General features: G+C 40.2%; 1 protein-coding gene across 1 annotated transcript in view; it reads right to left on the bottom strand.

Moving 5' to 3' along the window:
- Nucleotides 1–2,833: 2,833 nt before the first annotated feature.
- TFCP2L1 (transcription factor CP2 like 1) overlaps nucleotides 2,834–20,371 on the bottom strand; it is a 36,333-nt gene continuing 18,795 nt past the window's right edge. Inside the window, exons 4-15 of the mRNA XM_065840978.2 lie at nucleotides 18,938–19,043; nucleotides 18,551–18,657; nucleotides 17,812–17,964; nucleotides 16,822–16,932; nucleotides 15,110–15,201; nucleotides 13,631–13,679; nucleotides 13,441–13,534; nucleotides 12,481–12,571; nucleotides 11,728–11,828; nucleotides 10,577–10,719; nucleotides 8,508–8,559; nucleotides 2,834–8,061 (exon numbers count right to left, since the gene is read on the bottom strand). Of these exons, the coding sequence (XP_065697050.1) occupies nucleotides 8,024–8,061; nucleotides 8,508–8,559; nucleotides 10,577–10,719; nucleotides 11,728–11,828; nucleotides 12,481–12,571; nucleotides 13,441–13,534; nucleotides 13,631–13,679; nucleotides 15,110–15,201; nucleotides 16,822–16,932; nucleotides 17,812–17,964; nucleotides 18,551–18,657; nucleotides 18,938–19,043 (1,137 nt within the window). The 3' untranslated portion in view covers nucleotides 2,834–8,023. The remainder of the gene's footprint in view (nucleotides 8,062–8,507; nucleotides 8,560–10,576; nucleotides 10,720–11,727; nucleotides 11,829–12,480; nucleotides 12,572–13,440; nucleotides 13,535–13,630; nucleotides 13,680–15,109; nucleotides 15,202–16,821; nucleotides 16,933–17,811; nucleotides 17,965–18,550; nucleotides 18,658–18,937; nucleotides 19,044–20,371) is intronic.

The following is a 20,371-nucleotide window of genomic DNA, read 5'->3' as shown; positions in this document are numbered from 1 at the left end:
TGAGCAGGCTGTCAGTAGGTTGCATTTCTGAGCAAGGTGCTCAGGAGGTGGACCCACGTTTAAAAAAGCAACATGACTGCGAGTATATGTGTTTGGGAACAGGCACACCTCTTCTGCAAACATGGTGGGGATGCTGCAGAGCTATTGGCAGGGACTGGCAGAGCCAGAAGGGAGCCAAAGCTTTTGAAAAACCAAAGCAGAGTGCTCCTCCTTTTTTTTTTTTCTTCCCTCCAACTAATTACTTCAACAACCAGCAAATTTATCTCCATGTTCTCACTTGGACTTTATTTCTTTCAGGCCAGGCATGTGACAGGAAACAACTACGGCTGCACAAGAAACAAAAGTTATGGCCACATAGGCACCACCATGAAATGAGGTAGATCTGTTGGAAAAGGGAAACTGTGGGTGGTTCTGGAATAATTTTGCCCAGGACACTGTTATTTGTCCTCAGGACAGCTGTGCCGAAGCACGCACTTGACTTAACATATGTGGCCTCCATGCTCTGCACTGAGCTTTTCTTCCCCGGGTTGCTCCAGCCACACAGCATCAGGCACGTTTTTATTCCTGCAGAAAGTAAGGATGTGCTTGTTTTTCACTCAACTTTTCCCTGATTTTACTACCACAGGTTAAATTCCCAAAGTGGTGCCAACCATCCAGAAACGCTTTCTTCTGGGAGACGCTAAACTGTGAAAAGGTTTTAATGAAGAAATTCCTCCTAGTTTTGTGTCTGCTCAAGTCTATGCGACATAATATTTCTAGCATGTCTCCACTCTAAAGCATAGTCTTCAGCATTTAACTTTTCACCCTTAGAAAATTATTTCTCAGTACACAACTGTGCTCAGCTAATTTTGAATTCCTGCTAATCAATCTTTTTTTCCAGCTATATCATGCTTGCTTATGACTTCGTATCAGTGAAATCAAAACTGAGGTTTTTCTAGGCTGCAAGATGGATAGTAGCATTGTTTGCAACAGCTGAACATAGAGGATTTTCAGCTTAAAAAAATATATATAGCAAAAGAAAAAAAAAGTGTACATACTTTTGTAAAAAGCAGCACCTCTAACATACTTATCAGGCACCCTCAGAGGGAAAAAGATAAATCAGGGTCATGTACCTCCACATCCACAGCAGAGAGCAGCCAGATGCTGCTTTGCAAGTCCCAACATAAAGACATAGGTGATCTGGCACTCTAAGATCACTCATCACCTCAAGGGGACTTTATCCTGGGTGTTGGCATATCATATTTTACTGCTTCATTTTGTTTTATTTAAAACATTATTTTCTTCCAGCTTTCTGTTTGTTGTTCTTACTCAACAAGCTCCAAAGTGGCTTTTATTTATGCTGTAACTTACCAGCATAGGCTAATACTGAGTGTAGAGCCTGATTTGCATCACTGCTCTCCAAGAAATGGAAGGATGTTTTTGTTTTTGCTTTTTTGTTATGAGCCAAGACAAGCACTGCAGCCTGTTGTGCTCTCCCAGGCAGAATTACAGCACTTGGCCCCTTGGTTCCCTCCTGAAAAGAGAGAGGCTGGTACATCCCAAAGGCCAGCAGCTGCCCTGCCTCCCTGGGCCATGCTTGAAACCCCAGATGACAACAAACCTGCTGTAATATACTAACATAAATAAATAAATAAATAAATAAATAAATAAATAAATAAATAAATAAATAAATAAATAAATAAATAAATAAATAAAATTGCAGTGTCTGATCCTTCCTACCCAGCCTAAGCCTGGAAGCAGTTAGCTTCTTTACAAAAAGAATATGAGGGATATTATTTCCCTGCCTGCTCCATAGTTGTGACCAATCCTTTCAACTGAAAGACTACATTGTTTTGTAAACTGGAAAATTAATTTTAAAATGTTTGCTTGTTTTTGAGGATTTAGATGAGATTGGGCCAATGCTTTGGCTAAGCAGCTCCAGTCTTAGGTCTTGGCTCTCCTCACTCTTGAAAAGCTCTTTTGAGCTCCTGTCCAGTCTTAATTACAGCTGCTGGTGTACGTGTCCTAGGAGGTCTTTTCCTTATAAGCTCCTCCTGGTGTGTTTTCCATGAAAATTAAATTGTGCAGCGTTACCCTTTCTCTGCCTTTGAACCCCTATTATTAAGTAGTTTTAGGTAAAAACCCTTCCAAGTATTCCTTTTTGCATTTACCTTAGTTTTAATGCCAAGGTTGGCTGCCGGAAGATTGCATTTGCAAACTGGTCTCCATCTTCTCCAACTGTAAAATGACAATGGACATACATCAATCTCCTGAACACGTATATTATTAGATCTATGGTATCCTCTAAGGATTAAGCCAAAGTGTTCCCAGGCAAACCACTGTGAATGCTTTATGTCCAAACCTCACAGCTTCTTGTCTAGTCTAGTCTCGTTTAGTCTAACAGCTGCTAAATGGGACAGAGCGCTGCTCCCAGGAAGGACTTTTTACTTGTCTCTGATGTCACTGAGGACCAGGCTCTGAAACACCTGTGTCCTCTGAGCACTGCACGATCAAAGCCAGCCATCATCTAGCACAGCTTGTGCTCTCACTAAAGCATGTACCTGCTGTCACGGCTTCTGCAAGAATCAGGCATTTATCCTCCTATCTTGACCTGGATTAAATACAAACCAGTCACTGCATTGTGCTGTGGAGAAATGAAGTCAGTCCCAACACAAAGAAAATGCTGCAGGATGTGTGGCTACAGCTGATGTTCCCTCACCAGCACTTGGCAAACTCCAGTCCCACCAATTTTGAGAGGATGGACAGCACCTTACAGCTGCTTGCTGAGGGGGAGCAGATTCTGAGGCTCTCCTGCACCCATCCACACTGAGCAAAGCAGAGACGAAACTTGTGCTTCTTACAAACAGGTTTATTTGCATTTCAACTGGAGCACAGATTCTAGATACAGATTTCTTCTGCACAACAGTACAAGAGCCAGTGCAAAATATGCTTTCTTAATATTCATGTACAAAAAAAAAAAAAAAAATCACAAAACAAAACAGAAAAAAAAAAAAACAGGAACAAACAAAAAGGCAAAGAGTGTGGCAGTATTTACTCACAACTGGTACGCCTCAGCCTCCCATCAACCCACCTCCACTCACCCTCACCCATCGTGCTGACTTTGCAGTCAGCATCCTGTCTCGAACGGCTGCATTGTCAGCAAAGAGAGGTAACTCCCTGAGCCCTTGGAAAGATAAACGCTCACCCCAAGCAAACTGGGACAACAGCAGGCTACTTAAAATAGTTGGACACACCAGCTGCTCACCAATGCGTCCTCCCACAGCGAGAAGAAGAATTTTGAGGGAATAGCAAAAAAAATCCAAAAAAGTACAAATCAGAAATGCACAAAAAATTAGGCACCAGCATAAACCACTCCTTTTTTTGTTAAACAGAGGCAAGAATGCTAAGATAATCTCCCATCTGCCTTCTCATGTTCACCCACAGTAGTGACGATGAAGGCCAAATACTCCCTGCTTTGAGTACCCTGTGCTGTCAGATAGATTATAGTCTTAAGAAAATATTTCTCTTAGTAGCATAAAGTTAAAGCATTTCATAACTGGAGGAGAAAGAGACGCTATAGTCTGAATACAAGTATTTCTTTGAGAACAGTCAAAAACAAACAAACAAACAAACAAAACCTGTCCCAGTCATCCACCAGATGATTGTTAGCATTATAGCCAATGCTTAAGCAATACAACATCGAGCTAGAAAAGTCATAGTACGGTTGTTCTGCTTAGGGAATAGCTCTTACTAGTTTACAAAGCGTTGGCCAATTTATTTATCTTTTATTCTTAACTAATTTTCAGAAGCTGCAATATAGAACTGCAGTGTTAGTGCAAGAATATGCTTCTCTTCACCAAGGTCTGGGATTTATATTGCAGAAATTCATAAAATTTACATCACTCCAAGCATACCATGTCCAAATCACCTAGAGTCACTATTATGGACTTTTACCTTTCTACCCAAGGAATGGCTGGGTTCCAAAGCTTCATCAACCAGAGTCTTTTACACTGAACTGCAATTAAACAAAGCAGAGTACCAGTTACAGCCAAAGAACACAAGTACTCAGCACATATATGTGTTGATACAGTACAGTATGTATGTGTGTATATATATGCATAAATATGTATATGTTACATTATAAGGAGAGTGCCATCTGGGACTTCTCAACTGGAAGAATCCTTTTACCATTTCCAAGTCTTGAAACTTCAGCCTGTTAAATTTCACAGCAAGACAATAAGAACTCCAACATTTTCCAGATTTAATTGTTTATATTTTAGCTAATTAACCAAGCAGGGCCAGCTGAAAGAAAAGGAGCTTTCAATAACATCAGTGCTGCCACCTCAGGCAGATGACACAAATCTCTATCACCAGATTATTTGGCCCTTTCCTGCACTGCCATTGTGCATCATGGGCACTTCTATGAGTTCTCAGACTGTCACCAGATTTGTGCACACCAATCTGTATCAATTTATTCAGTTGCCAGAGTAAAAGTTGCAAATCATGAAATAATTTCAAATAGCCAGTACGGTTCTGACAAGAACTTAACAGCACTGACTGGTGCCATATTGGTTTTAATCATGTAATGGTTCTGCCTTTTCATCCCAGCAAGCGCCCTTCTAGTCATCCTGGCTGTCATCATACATATAACCTAAGAGCTGGACAGTCTGGGATACTACACTATTCATTGTAATCCTAGAATCCAGAGCTTACAAAAGTCTGCTGTACAAATTTCACATACAGAGCTGGAAAAAAAGTGTCATTTAAATCACTTTGAGCAGAACATTTCATTTGTTATTTTTTTAAAAAGAAACAGAAGCAACAACAACAAAAAGGCAAGAATAAATGTAACAGGCACTTAAGAGCAAAGTAAATGCAAAACCTTTTTGGATATTTAGATGAGGGGAAGCCAGTCATTTCCCTTGCCTTTAGCCTATCTAGACTAGAACTACTCTGTCAGGTAAGCACAGACCTCAAACAGATATTGAAGTTATACAGCTTTACAAACAGGCTAACATAGGTAAAATGGTAGAGTCCACCTAGTAGGACAATACTTATAATCTATGGGATTGCTTACTCTTGTGTACCTTCTTACAGCATGGAAAAGCAAAAAAAGATATATTGCCAAATTCGCCCTCACATCAGTATAAAATGATTTTATTTAAAAAAAAAAAAAAAAACCTAAATGTAACAAGGCTCTAACAGTTATTTTTGTTCAAATCAATCAAGCAAGAGCTACTGAAACATTGTACAGAGTTTTGCATATAATTCCTTATGGGCAAGATTTGTTTTTTAAATAATCACGAACAAGTTATATTTAAAATAAAAAAATACGGCAAACAGTTCTCAGTCTCTAACTCTGGGAGCAAAGCTATGTCTATCCTTTTTTCATGTTGCTGTGTTTCAGTATTGCTGTGCTCCCTGAATTACAGAGCTATCACACATAAGGAGATATGGTCCAGGATACTCCCCTGGCAACTCCAAGGTCTTTTTTACACCCTTCTCATCAGGTCAGCTGCTCTATGAGTTGCATGCCAACAACAGCCATGCAATATATCAGGCCAGTATTACATAACGGGATGAAAAAGCACAGCCTACACCTTCTAAAATACTGTCCACAAAATCGACCAAAAGCTCCTGATATCCAGGGGCACATTGGTCCCACCTACTCACAAACATAGCTAGAGTTTATTCCCCATTTTGGAAGGCAGCTATAACTGTGTGGCCACAAGCTGGATTCCTCAGTGACCAGGACCAAGGGCTCTACAGCTGCCCCCCTCCATATGCAGAGCAAGCTGCAGAACCAGGGAGCTGACACAGGCACCAAGGGAGCGTCAAGCTTGGCATGGCTTCACCATCCTCTCAAAAAGATGGTGTTTTGAATCCTCCACAAAGACATTTCTTCCCCCAAAGCTCCCCCTGGCCTTACTGTCTAATCTCCTTCCTCTGTCAGGAGACCACTCACAACCTCCTCACCTACACAACTTAGTCCTCAACCAAGAAGACTCAAGCTCCTCACTTCTTGGGAGGAATCACCATGTCCAGAAGCCTGGGCATCCTTTTTGGAGAAACACTACAATCCATGAAGCATATAGGACAGCCAGTTGAGCAAGATCGTGGCTAAGTAGGCGATGTTACTCAATTAGCTCAGTTGGCTGAAGGTTTTCCTATTGTAACATGATTTTTCTATTCTAGTATTATTTTTGATGTAAAAAAAAAAAAAAAAAAAAAAAGGCAGTGGGAATGGGTGGGTTTTTTTGCGCAAAACTTGATGCTTTTAATGAAAAAAAGGCTGCTTTTCTCAATATTTTGATGTTTATTTCTGTTGGGAAAACTTGAAACACATAATTTTTGTCAGAGAAATATCACTCTGTGTCTGTCTGAATTCCTCCAGTGTCAGCTGGGAGCTGTAATTCATGGGCTGCATGTTCCCCCTCTCTCCCAGAAGGCTGGGCTCCTGGGCACCACTCCAGCCTCCGTGACGCATTCCCCCTTTAACTAACCCGCAGTAAGATCATCATGGGATCTGTAATCCAGCCAAAGAGATGGGCCGCAGGGAGACAGGGGGCACAAGGCACTTGAATGGTAATTTCTGAGGCCTGCAACGGTAGCTCGAACTGACGCTCCTTTAAGGGCCAAATGGATTTAATTAAATGTTTCCATTTCAAAAGGCTACAATATTTTATTCAGCATTTTCCAGCTGACAATTTCTCATTTTTTGAAAACTTCCCATTCCAAGAAAATTTTTGGTATTTCAGCTTTCCGTCTCAATTCAGGATGAAATTAAATGTTTGAGTATCAGAAATTGATGCTATATGGACGTTTGGTTTGGGAAGCAGCCTAATTAATTAGCTTCCAACAGTGAAATGACTCCATCCATGCAAGAAGGGTGTGATCCAGTTTGCCTTTGACATCAGTGGGAGCCACTTTTTCAGCTTAGTGGAGCCTGGATGGCATCCCAAAAGACCAAGGGTGGGGGGAGTTGACCATAGTTGCAGGAATTTGAAACAGGCATCAAAAGTGAAACAGCAAGAATCTAAGAAGCAGCAGCTAAGATGATCCATTACCTGGACTCAATTAAAACTCAGCTTTACTTAATTCAGTGAGTAACAGGAGGAAACATTATTAAGATCATAACCTAATTCCCAGCTACAGTCAAGATAGAAGTTAATCTATGCTTTGCAGAGTAGAATAAATCCATAGAATGAATTTGGCATGAGCTCTATAACTCCCAATGGTCAAAACACTTCCTCAGAAGACCTTCATATACTCTGTATTCAAGGAGACTACTCTAAAGCTGAAGATATAACATGGTACTGAACTGCTTGCCTCAGGTTGTCTGTCCTCCTTCAAACCCCACAAAATTTTTCTGTTGGATCGGTACTACAGAACCTCTGTCAGGACGGATCGAGGTCCCTGGACTTTGAGCACATCTACAGGTGGGAAAAAGCTAAAGTGCAGGTTTCCAGAGTGGACACTCTGGGTGAGGACTGGGCACCAAATTCATCCTCTGCCTTGCCCAAACTGTTTCTAGATTTAGCCCCAAGGCTTCCACCTTAAAGAGTAAAAGAAGAGCCCTAGGGAACCTCTGTCCATCAGTAACACGGTGTGTGCTGAAAGCGAGAGAGCACTCAGAACAGTAAATAAACCAATTCACCCAACCATGAGGAGTCTAGAGAATTGTTTTTCATTTATCTTTCATTTCCCTTTAGTACAAGGTAAATGTTTCTAAATAGTGATCAGAAACCTCGACAATTTTTAAGGCTGAAGAAGAAGGGAGGGAGGAAGAAACACGTACAAGCTTTGAGGATGCTCTCAGCTCCAGCTTAAAAACAAAAACAAACAAAAAACAAACAACACACCACCACACACACCCCACCAAAAATGTATTTTTGTAAAGGCAAGTTTTTTTTTAAGCTTCTTGGTAATTTGTAGTTCATAGGAGCTTTTTATCCAGAAGGTTCTTGGTGTTTCCAGTCTAGGTTGTAGCAATCTCAGTGAGGCATTACATTTTAGGCTGTTAAAGTCTCTCTGTGCAGCATGGTCATTTTAAAATGATGTGGTAGCCATCATTGCTTTCAGCTGTAACAAAGAAATGCAAAGCATTTTTTCATTGATTTTTAGGAAACAGCACAGATACAGAACCATAGATTTTCTTTGTAGGAAGTTTGCAAGAGTTTGTATTTTTGTTCCACAATTCATTCAATGAAAATGAATGTTGAACATCTCGGTCAAAGCATTTACATAAAAAAAATACAACATGTGTCATCTTTTATCATTCTACTAGAAGGTCTTATGTTTATGTCAGTGATATCAACGGATTTATGTAAGTTTTATAACACTGTAACCATGAGGAAAGCATAGATCAATCAGTCTGTCATAGCATAAGTTGATGCAACACCTTGACTTACACTAAATAAGCCTCCTTATCTTTTCAGGATGACAGTATGAGTTTGTGATAACATTTAGTGCAACTGAAAGGAGAAATTATCTTTAGAACTACATGTAATAGTGGCAGGAATACATACCTTTTAATGTGCTGATAACAAAACAAGATTCATCTTGGAAGTTTTGCACCATCTGAAGGGCAGAAGGAAAAAAGGCAACATGAAATGCTTTAAGTAACTGAATTCAAATTTATTTCAGTGCCAGTATAGAATTTAGAGGAGAGTTATCAAATAATATTTGGTGCCTAGTGTTATATAGTCCTGAGTAACCCTGCCCATAAAATTATTAAAGTACATGACTGATTAATTAAGGTCCTTGCAGCTGCTAATGTGCTTAAGAGAAGCTCATACTAAAGTGCTTGCCTGGAACTCGTGGCTGGTTCGGCATTTCAGCATCCTCTTTGCAGCTCTTCAACCTGCAAGTTCTTACACCACTCCGGTTAGTCTATTAAAGACTATGCTCTTAATTGCCTTCAATAAATCTATACTACTTGAGACTGGATGAAGACAGTCCCTCTCCTAAAATCTAGGAATGGTAACACACATTCAGCTGAATCAAGAAGCTTCATCAAGCTTACATGAGCACCTGGGATCCTATCTAGAGTTAGTCAGCCCTGAGAAATGGACTCCTTGCTGAATAAAGGAATGTTGTTACTATAAAGCCACCTCAGCAGCGTGCTTGCAGGAATCATTCACTTGTTTGTATTTTGCAAGGCACAGGAATTCTAATGAAACTACAACGAGAAGCAAGGCAAATCATGGGAGGCAAGATCAGTATCTAAAGCTACTAGAGTTATTCATGAGAAACAACAAGTTTTCAGAACACATGCACATTCTAGTGAAGCCCCTAACCAAAGAGATTAGTTAAAAGATTCAGATGACTTCAGATACAATCTCAAATGCTCATTTAAGCTTCATCCTTAGTCATTCCTCCCATCTTAGAGTTGTTCTGTAGGACAGAGAAGGTTAATTAACTTCAGGAGGTGTCTCATGCAGTTGAAGCAGCTGCTGAACACCCAACTTCAGAGGGAAGGTGATCAAAACCTCTCTGATCAGCTCAGAAAACCCTGCTTCAAGCAAAAGCCTTCTCCTAGCTATTAAATATCATTCCGGTAGAGCACTTTCCAGCTGTAACCCTTTTCAAATCTCCCTATTCTCTTTTGGGTTTAATATCCATCCCCTGTTCCTGCAAATCAAACTTCACTGGCCAGCCAGTATGTCTGTGCCTAATGATGCATGAAGCACATTCACAGAGTGCCTCACTCTTGCCACTATAGTAATAGAACAAGGAAAAAATATAGAAAAAGCAATAAACATTGTTAATAATTGACTTAAATAAATACTTAAAGCCTCATACCCAAGCTGATTCAGGCAATTCCCCTACCAAGATTTGCCTCCAAGCACTTCACATCCATAAAGCTTCAAGGTTTCAAATTTAATCAGGCTAAAATCGCAAGGAGACTTTAGGAATAAACATAACAGCCTTCTGTTCAGGCTCCAGTTGAGACCTATGTTCTGCTTCATTTATTTTAACAATGTTTCTTATAAATGAAGCTCCTTAAGTGATTCTGGTGTGTGAATCAATAAGTAATTTAGTGGGGGAAAAGAGGAAGAAGGGCAACTTGCTATTAACCTGCAAGTTAATGGCATGGACTAAATTAAGCCATCATATAATGGGACACAAACAGCTAGCAGAGGTCCATGAAATTATAGTGCACTTACACAGCACTGACAGACCCAGTGGCTGTAATCACTGGCCAAGGTGTAAGACTAATTGTCCTAAAAATTTTCAAATTTGCCTTCTTCAGGAAACAATCCTATTCAATTTTAAAGGTTCTCATTTTAGATCCTCACTTCAGAATTTGTTTAAGTAGCCATCATGAAAAGAAAATGACCACTTTTGTGTGTGTTTTGTTTTGTTGTTTGTTAAAAAAACCCAGAACTTATTTTACAAATCAACAATCTTAAATTCACATTAAAATCAACGGTATGCGTGTATGATTTGCTGTAAGTATTTACTTTAAGTAAGTTGGGCTTAGTCACCTTGCAAAGCTTCCTTCAAGATTCATTCCATAATTTAAAAAGTCATTCTAACTTCAAGCAGTCAGACAATGCTTACAACTCTGACAGAGTTTTCATTAACCCCTTACCTCATTGCTCACCAATACATGGATCCCTGTGGGTCCCTGCCGATAGATTCGATTTATCTGCTGTGGGGAAATGCTGTACAAGTTGGCAATCTTCTCAATTAATTCCAGCGTGGTCAATTCTTCCAAGAAGATTGCATGATATACTGCAACAAGTTGAAAGTATTAATAATTAAAGAATTACCGAGTAATTCTAGAATAGCAACAACAGATAACACCAAGATGTTCAATATCAGCAACCAAATGGGTTTAAGATGAAGATTCAAATCTTGACAGTAGATAAACAAGCTCAGTAGCTTTTAAAGCAGCCTCCCAATATCCAGCTTGATGACTTTTAGAAAAACATCCAGTATTTGGATGCACTGGGCAAATAAAGCACACATCACTTTTGGTCAGTGAAACGAGAGGGACTAATGACAACATATATCATGAGGCACTAAATCCTCTCCCTAAAGACATTAATATTTTTGGATAATCTACTTTTACTGATTTTGACATTTTAAGATAGATCAAATAAAATAGTGAAACACACGATGTTAAACAAAATAAGTATTTTATTAGGGGTTATCTCACTGATCCCATAAGCACAAACTAAAGACTACAACGTATCAAATAACTGTAGATGACTACTATTCTTCAGATTCAATCCAAATGACATAAACAACCAAGCAGAAAAGCTGTGTCTGGTTAATACTACACACAAGAACTAAGGACAATCTCTATTCTCATTCGATTGTACATCATGTCATGAGGGATAGTTAAGAGCAGCAAGTCCCCAAAAGCTTTGAACTTCCAAGAATTAGAACCTCACTTTAAAACATACCAACCTTCCATTTACCAGAATATTTTCAAACAAGCCATAGTCTAAAGAAAATTGTGGATGGGACATAGTTTTTAATACTATGGTCCCTATTAAGAACTGAATAGAGAATTTGCTGTGGCGTTCTGCAGACAGTATGTATGCTGGGTGTGTTCATCAGGCAGAGGGTACCAGTCGGAATCTGTAGCCCTGAAACTAAGCCCAGTTGCAGAACTGGGATAAACAGGACCCCTTCAAACCCTCAGTACGCAAAGCTGTCCCACTCAGGTGCTCAGGCAGAAAGCAGCGTTCTCACCAGATAAGTGTTTAAGAAAATTCATTCATAAAAACTTACCACAAAGACTGCCATCTCCATTTTCTCGTTTTTGGTGGAGATGGGACCTGTTTTGCTCTGGTTCTTGACAGACATAAATTGTCATCTTGGGCCTTACATTTCTATGGATTATTAAAAAACAGTAGTGAGTTATTTAGGTCTAAAATTGTTCCAGTCAGCTATGAGACAACAAGAGATTGACTCATTTGGGTTGTGCATAAATAACTAAGGGATAGTCTTGATCCTGGTCTTAGGAGGTCTAGTAAGAACCCCCAGGAGGTGGTGGCACAGTGCAGAACACCTTAATCTCGTCAGGATCAGATAAGAATAAACAGTTTACAGCACTTGCCAAGCAGTCTATTGTACCTGCCTTTACTGATTTGAATCCTGCCCAGCTGCAGAATTTATGATGTTACTGCAATAAAAGTTTAACGGTCATTTGAGGCTCCAAGGGTTTGGTTGGTTGGTTTAGTTTTTATTACTTGTGATGGAGATACAACACAGATTATTGTAGTCTGTGTCTCACAGGAAGTAGATGTAAGCTATCAACTGGTAGCAAATAAGCCACTGGAGATCTATATTATGCTGCTTCATTTTGGCAACATTTCTGAGCTGTGCTTGGACTTGAATAACACTGATCTCCAGGCTCTGAGATGACAGATGACCTCTCTGAAGTGCTAAAAGGAATTCTAAATGTTACAGCTCCAGGACTAACTTCTAGTTAACACTGAAATTACCGAAGGATGCTGCTGTAACAACAACAAAATTACAAACCTTCCTTTGATTGCATTAAAGAGCCGAATTCCATCAGCAGGCCCACAGATTTGAACAAAATCTTCTTTGGACATCTTCAGTAAGTCAGCACCTACATATTTCAAATTGATTTTTTTTCAGAAGTTAAGCAAATCTTAGCTTCCAAATTGTGTGTATGGGCAGCAGGAAAGGACAGGGGGAGAGAATCCACAAAGCTAAATCAGACAGATTTGCCTAGAGAGGTTGCAAATTCAAAGACATGTACACTGTAAATCAATCACTGTAAAACAGCACTAGAAGCTGCCAAGAGAGCAGTGCTGAACTGGAAGATATCCTACCCAACTTGGACACCAGTCAGATATTTAACATTGGCCATTAAATGTCCCAATTTTCTCTAACTGCCATGTTCACCAAGTTATTTAATCATGTTGCAAGCCAGATGGAGGCGTCTCAAGGTTTCAACATCTTTAATAATTCCCTCTTCCACCATCTTATTGCTGTATACAACAGGAGGGTATAGTGAAGATGGAGCTGCAGATGGAATCAAACTCCTCTAAAAGGTGCACAGGGACAGGATGGGAGGCAGCAGATAAAAGATGGGAAACAGTGGTTAGGTACAAGGAAACACTTCTCCACTGTGAGAACAGTCAAGTATTTGAAGAGGTTGCTTAGAGAGACTGTGGAATTTCCAACCTTGGAGACACTCAACTGCACAAAGCCCTGGACTTGCTTCAAGCAAGGGGTTGCACCTAATGAATTCAAGAAGTTCCTTCCATCTTCACTTATTCTCTTCCATCTTATCCTATATTTCTACAAAATGTTTCGGCAAATGCTAACTCATCTAAGAACAAAATAACTACCACACTGGATCAGACCAGTGATCCCATCAACAGTGGCCAGCAGCAGATGCTATTGATATGAAGCATGAGCTGCACTTACAAAAGAGAACAAAGACAAAATAATCGGACTGCTTAAACTCACCCGAAAAACTTGAGAAGAGTCTACAGAATGGAGAGAACCTATTACGATGAAGCCACTGCTGGGCATCTTGAATAGAAGCAGAAGGAAGGAGATGCTACATTGCAAAAAGAATAAGAAGGTCTTGAAATGAACTGTTCACCAGTGTCCTAAAAAAGAAAAGCACCACATTAACATGATCTCAAGTACTTACATCATTGCTGGGAGGCAGGAGCTCCACTTGGTGGGTTGGAGAACTGTTGCTAAAAAAAAAATTATATAAAGTTGGAAGAAAAAAAAAAATTATTTTAAATTTTACATTGCAGTGTCCATCCTCTTCCCCCTCCTCCATTTAACTCAACTGTCAGAAATTACATACCAACTTGGCTTTTTTTCTCTATCAGATTTTTGAAAAGGTGTCCAAAATCTGGACTGAGTAAAAAAGAAAAAAAAAAAATCTCTACTTGAGCCTTTTGTTGGTCAGTTGAGGTCCTACTCAACACAGAGAAGAACTCAGTTTACTGATCTCATTCAAGCTTTTCTATACAGGTGATTCAATATGTGACATCATCTAAGTAAGGAAGTTGTGACCTACAGGGTAGCTGAACTCAACATTTCCATGACCCAGAAATCCCTAACTAAATCCACTGTCTAATAGTGATTCTTCACAAAAATCAAATAAAGTACCTTATAATTCAACCCTGGTGTTATTTTAAACACAGTAAATTGCAATTTAACTGTATTAGACAAAACCACATTTCTGCTAAACCCTCCTAAAATATAGACAGTACTTCAACACATTAAGTATTTTCCCAAAGAGTCAATAATCTACCACTGGAAGCAAATGTTCAACAGATCTCTCTACTAACAAAAATTTTTGCCATTTCAGTGTTTGTCCTTATTCATAGGTTGAGGTCACTCATTGAAAATTCATAATACAACATGGATTAATTAATAAACTGTGCAGGAAGGCAACAAGGCTGCAGAGTCCTAGAGGATGAAAAGAAAGGCCTATGCCAAATTACTAGGGAAAAGTGTGTTGCAGGAAGGATTCAGAAGTACTGAGGGACCCTGCTGCGCATTTCTGTCTTCAGCTATCATCATCCTGGTAGTTTCAGGACCACTGAGACTGTTTCTTTATGATGGCTATATTAATGAATTAAACATGTCTCCCATTAGCCCTTTCTACTGGAACGGTTTCTCAAAACCTAGGCTGGTTTGCCCCAGACAGAATTTCTTTATATCCCATTCAACTGGGAATTCAGCACCCCTAACTATCTCAAGACAGAAAGGAAGGAAGGAATACCAACTCTGAAGAGATGTTGATGGCTGAAAGCCTCTAACACCCTTGTCAGAAGATACTGGGAATTACTGGCACAGGACATGGTGTGTTGTCTGATCCCCACAGAAGAGTAAAAAGGGAAATTCATGGCAAGAATTGCCCCGGTGGTCGTCTGATGCTCATCTCCCAGCCACCACATAAGCAGCAGACATCATACAATCAGTTTTCTGCATTACAAGGAATTCCTGGATGGAAGGTCTTAGAAGGCTTTGTGGGAAATGTTTTCCCCTTTCTAGGAAGGATGGTCCTTGATCTCTTCTTCCAGGGTATGAAATGCGTGGACACACAAAACACATGCACGCGAAGGCTACAATATCAACAGGAAAGATAAAGCATTTATTTGTTACATACCCATCTCCAAGGTTGAAGCTGTTGGGAGAACTGTTGTAGCTTGGAGATGGAGCATTGTTCATTTGATAAGGCACATCTGGCCAGGGAGAACACTGTTGGAAGAAAGGCAGCGGAGATACTTTCATAAGGATGGAAATATAAAGGATTAGATTCTCCTCTCATACCACATTCATGCTGTTGCCACGCCACTAACTTCAGCTCATCAATCCTGCTGGGAGGAGGAGATGGGCCATGGATTTTCTACGTTGCTCTCCAAGCGGGCTGTCAGGGGGCCAGATTGATTCCAGTTGTGCATTCCACATATCTCCCACTTCACAAAGCCTGTCCCCAAATAACACTGGGCCTAAGTGTGCACAGCTGTAAGTCAGAGCAGCGCCAATAAGTCAACTCAGACTGAAGGCAGCAATGATAGAGAAATACCCCTGGTCTCAATTATAAATCCCTAATTAAATCCAGGCAAGAGTGACAAATACACTCCAGTGGCATTTCTTCAGGTTTATACCAGTGAAAGAGCAGAATTTGAACCAGTCTGCTAAAACCTCTGGCTATTAGTTGAAGAGCTCAAGTTATAAATGGGTATTACATGGAGAAAATTTAAGATAGACACAAAGCTACTGAAAACCTTCACAAATATAGGTCAAACTTCATATTCTGTTACAGTAGTATAAAACCAGAGAAACCCAGCTAGAATTGGTGACTCTGTTCTGAATCTCTGTAGTATCCTTGTTTGCAATGATAAAAAGACGACAAATGTAGCTTTGGTGTTTGCAAATGCTAGCAAATATTTAACTCTTTGGCAACCTGCATTTCCCCATGCAATATGTCAAAGTACATCAGAGCTCACAGGGAGAGTTTGGGATCTGCCAACTCAGTAGAATTAGGTCTGTATACACAAGAGCCTCATGAACAACCACCACGGTGAATTAGAAGACATGCTGGTCGCTCCTGGCAATGTGAGGAAAATTGAGTGGGAGGGACTGGATCTCACAAACAGGAAGTTTGATTTAAATTAGGAATAAACCCTCATTTTTAGAAGGCCGGCAAGCCACTTCAAAAAAAACAAGATAAGTCAAATGACAAGACATTCCCATAGGGAGACAAAACAGCACTTTAAAACCACTGCCTTAAGTCCTGTTGTTTAGTAATTCTGCAGCTTGGGTGAGCTTATGTATACATCTTAGTAATGACAGGGACGGGTAGAAACACATACATCTCTACATCAGATGTATCAGAATATAAGACATTCAAGAAATTCCTAGAAGACAAGCCAGAATCTTCCAAGATCTTGGATGTAATAGTAGCTTCATAGGCACATTCACGGAAAAACAGAATACTAATTCAATCAGACAGCCTATTCATCTGTTCTAGTGCCCCATCTCCAACATAAGCTTTTGACAGACAGTTCTGAAGAAAATACCTCATATAGCTGGCATCTAAGTGCCACAACAAGTACCCAGGAGCACAGTAGAAGATAGAGAAAATGTTTCTTTTAAAGCTAGGCTGTTACAGGTTGGTTTATACCCTGAAACATAAGAAACTGGAATCTTTTATAAACTTCAAGAGTGAGAGACATTTTATGACTTCACTCTCAATTTGAATCAGATCTGGGCATACGTGTTTCCACAAGACAATCTCCAGGACTCAGACTGCATTTTCTCTCAAATCTGTCTCCCAACATGCTGAAGTAGTATGACATGTCTAAAACACTTTACCTCTGTGAGAATAGTTGTCTCATAGGAAGGCTGATACTTTTCCTTCTCTTGGGTGGTCTTCTTCTCCATTTTTTCCCTGTCAGTCTTCTGTTTTCTGTCTGCTCCTTTAGGCTATAAGCACAAGCACAAGCTTTCCCTTATGCCAAGTATTACAAGTTTGGAGACAGAGGCCAACAGATTTATTTCATTTTTTTTCTAATCTGTTCACAAAACTCTCCTTAAGATTTTTGGAGACTCTGCCTATGGAACAAGATCAGATCTGCATTTTCTAGGCAAAAAAAAATAAATCGGTCAAGCATCGCTACTGTAACATATCTCATTAATTGTATTGCAATTCCAAAATAGGCTGACCACAGTCCTGAGATTTGATACCAACTATTTCAGATCACGAGCCCCTCACAGTTGCTCTTTGTACCATCTCTCCAGGAACCAGAAAGACACTGATCACTGTAGCTCTAGAACCTTTGAGGAAACAGGTCTATGAAAAGCTTGTTGTTAAGTGGCTACAGGTCTGCCATGCCCACATTATGAGCCTCAGAAATGCTTTCTCCTTGAATCTTTCTCTCCCCTAGGTAGCATGGAGAACTTCACTGCGACAAGCAAAGGGTATTTAAAATCTCCAAGATATACTCCCATTGTTCGTGGATGATTGAATTAAAGAAATCAGAGATGCCATGATGTCTTGATTGTTTAGGAGCACTAGAACACAGTGGATACCCTAAATATATCAGTGTTTACATAGTGTTCAAGGCACAATGGACTGGCATAAGACTTGGTGCAGCACTTGGGTCATTTGAATTTAACTAGAATCGCTGTGTAGAGTTCAGTGTTCATGACACTTTGTGTGCAAGAGTCCTGTTTAAGATCTTAAGCATACTCAGTTAAAAGTCTGTTCTTTACTCCATTACTTGCATCATTCCTACACAACTTAAAAACTGCACGTTCTTGTGTCTTAATCTAGTGGACAACAAAACCAAAACTACGTCATACCTTGAACACTTTGATCTGGCAGCTTGCAGAATGCAAGTGTTCTGTGTATTCACCATTTTCATTCTGCTTAAAGGTGTCGATTTGCACTCGGAAGGGCACCCCTTTCTCTCCTCCATGTTTCCTTGGAGTAAATTCTGTGCTGATGCAATGTACCTGGCAAAACAAAAGCTGTGCTCATCTCTGGAGACAGTTGGAAGCTGCGCAAATCTGAATTGCAGATTTTGCCTGAACATGAGGTGTTGGCTCCACCTGAGAAACTAAGAGTGGCAAAAGAGTTCATATGTTTTCATCTCTGTTCCTCGGGACAAAACAATTCAAAGAACAAGCAGCATGGAAAGGAGCAGGGTGTCAGGAAAAACATCCTTTGACTTAAGTAAAATCCACATACAGATTAAAAACACATCACGAGAGTTTCTCATCCCAAACTCCAATTAAAGAGAAAAGCAAGCAAAATTAACAGGTTGTGAACAGTTTCCTCCAGACAAAATCCATGTCTAGAAAGCAACTTCAACTAAAGAAAAAAGCTAAAATTCTAGTCATAGCAGCTAGTACTCCAAAATTAGCAAGTAGCTATCAAGCTGGTTCAGCAAGTATCCTACAAATTATTATGCATGATTGTCACTTGAGTTAGTATATTATCATAAGCATCTTTCTTCATGTCCTGTTTGCCTTAACTCTGTAGGTCTTTATAGGATCTCTCACCATCGTATTTACCACAGGAATATAACTTCTCTCTTACCTGAATGAATGCTGAGGCTCTCTTCGATGGATCCCACAGAAATTCAACAGTATTCAACTGGGTTGGGCTGGCCCTGGGATCCAAGATACCAACCGACAGTGGAATATCTGTAGAAGAAAACCCCTAAAATTTTAAAAATATTAAATTGAAGAAGAGAAAGCATTTCCATACAATTACCACATGCATGTGAAAAGCCAAGCCACCAATACTACATCTATTTGGGACATATAGTGCTAGATCTCCTTCCCACCCAAGGACATACAGGATTCATAAGAGAGCAGAAAGTTTAGCTTTCATAAAAAGCTAAACACACATGCAAACACTCCATACATCATTCAGCATCTCACTTCCAAACACTGCACAGGAACCATAATGAAATAATCTCACCTATATCAAGGATACGGTCCCCAGGTCGACTCCACCTCCAGCCCTCAAGCTGCTGATGCTCTGTGTACTGCAGGCGTCGATCATGGAAAACTACACGAATTATGCTCTGTTAAGAAAAGACAGTAAGATGAACAACGTGATCCAGAGGCCCTTAAGATGACTTTGGTCTTCCAGCACAGAAGCAAAAGCTGATTTGTTATGTTTCTCACCCCCATTAATGAAGAGAGTAGAAGGACCACCTAAGAGACCCATCACGTTTTATCAAATTCCTAAGGGACCCCTGAGTGAGAGACCACCACATGTTCCTTTCACAGGGCACTTCTACACTGTACAACGCAGCCCTGTACAGCTTTCTGGGATGCAGTCTGGAAGCACTATAGCAATATCCACCTAATCTTAGGTGTCATACTATGTAAGCATCACTATACTGCCTCCACACCCAATATGGCTCACATGAGGGTAATATTTAATGTGTCTGTACCACGCCCCAACCCCAGTATATCCCACTCCGACCGGCAAATGTGAAAGCCAGCTCACCTGCCCCTGCACCAGCAGAGCTGACATGCCCAGACACATTGTCAGTGGGAATTAAACTTGATTCCAGCCATTAACAGCCAGTCATTGGATTTGCCCCAGTGTAGTTAAACAAAAGGAGAATAGGAAAGCTTCTGTAACAGGAGAATTTTCATCTCTGGTCTGCAGTGGTGCAGCCATGTCAACAACCAGAGAAAAAAGGCTGGAATAAGTGCAATCCCCAGGGCAGACAAGTCCAAATTACTCCTAACTAATATATCCTTTTGTATATCCAGAGTGCTACACTTGCATGAGTTAATGTCCCCCTACATCCCAGTTTCTCAAGTTGATGCTTCTGCTGGGAACTTCTGTATCAAATGAGCGAGCAATTTTTGTGGATGAACCCGAGAAAACACCCAAATCAAACCCTAGCTCCAAAAAGCAAGCAAGCCACAGTGGGAACACCTGCAAAATTGGAATCCCAATCCACATGCTTCCAGATATGGGTCAAAAAGCAAATAGGGAACTGTCTAAACTTGAATAACAGTGGAAATCCAGATTGGAATCCAAATTTTGCAACTAGTCCCCACTTCAAGAGAAATCCTGAGGCAGAACAGTCAAGAATTGGGGAGAGAAAGGTTTGAAGGCTGGATCCAGAACTAAGGTCCAGACCAAAGTTTGTGAATTTGAACTGGTTTAGGAGGGGGGCAACAACAACAATGAAAATCCCAAAAATCAGACAATCCAGTTCTATATGTTCATCATTATGCCCACTGCCAAAGTAAACTGGAGCTATGCAGAATCTGCATGGCAGAATGATGTAAACACATGTAACCACCCAGGCGTGTTACTGGGGTTAAGAAGGGAGACCAGTCTGCCTCTCAGAAGTTTTGACCACGTTCACCTCTGAACTTTGGGATT

Source organism: Patagioenas fasciata, chromosome 7, assembly GCF_037038585.1.
Source record: "Patagioenas fasciata isolate bPatFas1 chromosome 7, bPatFas1.hap1, whole genome shotgun sequence".
NCBI lineage: Eukaryota > Metazoa > Chordata > Aves > Columbiformes > Columbidae > Patagioenas > Patagioenas fasciata.
Note: the sequence above shows the minus strand (reverse complement) of the source record. Positions and strands in the feature narration are given on the sequence as shown.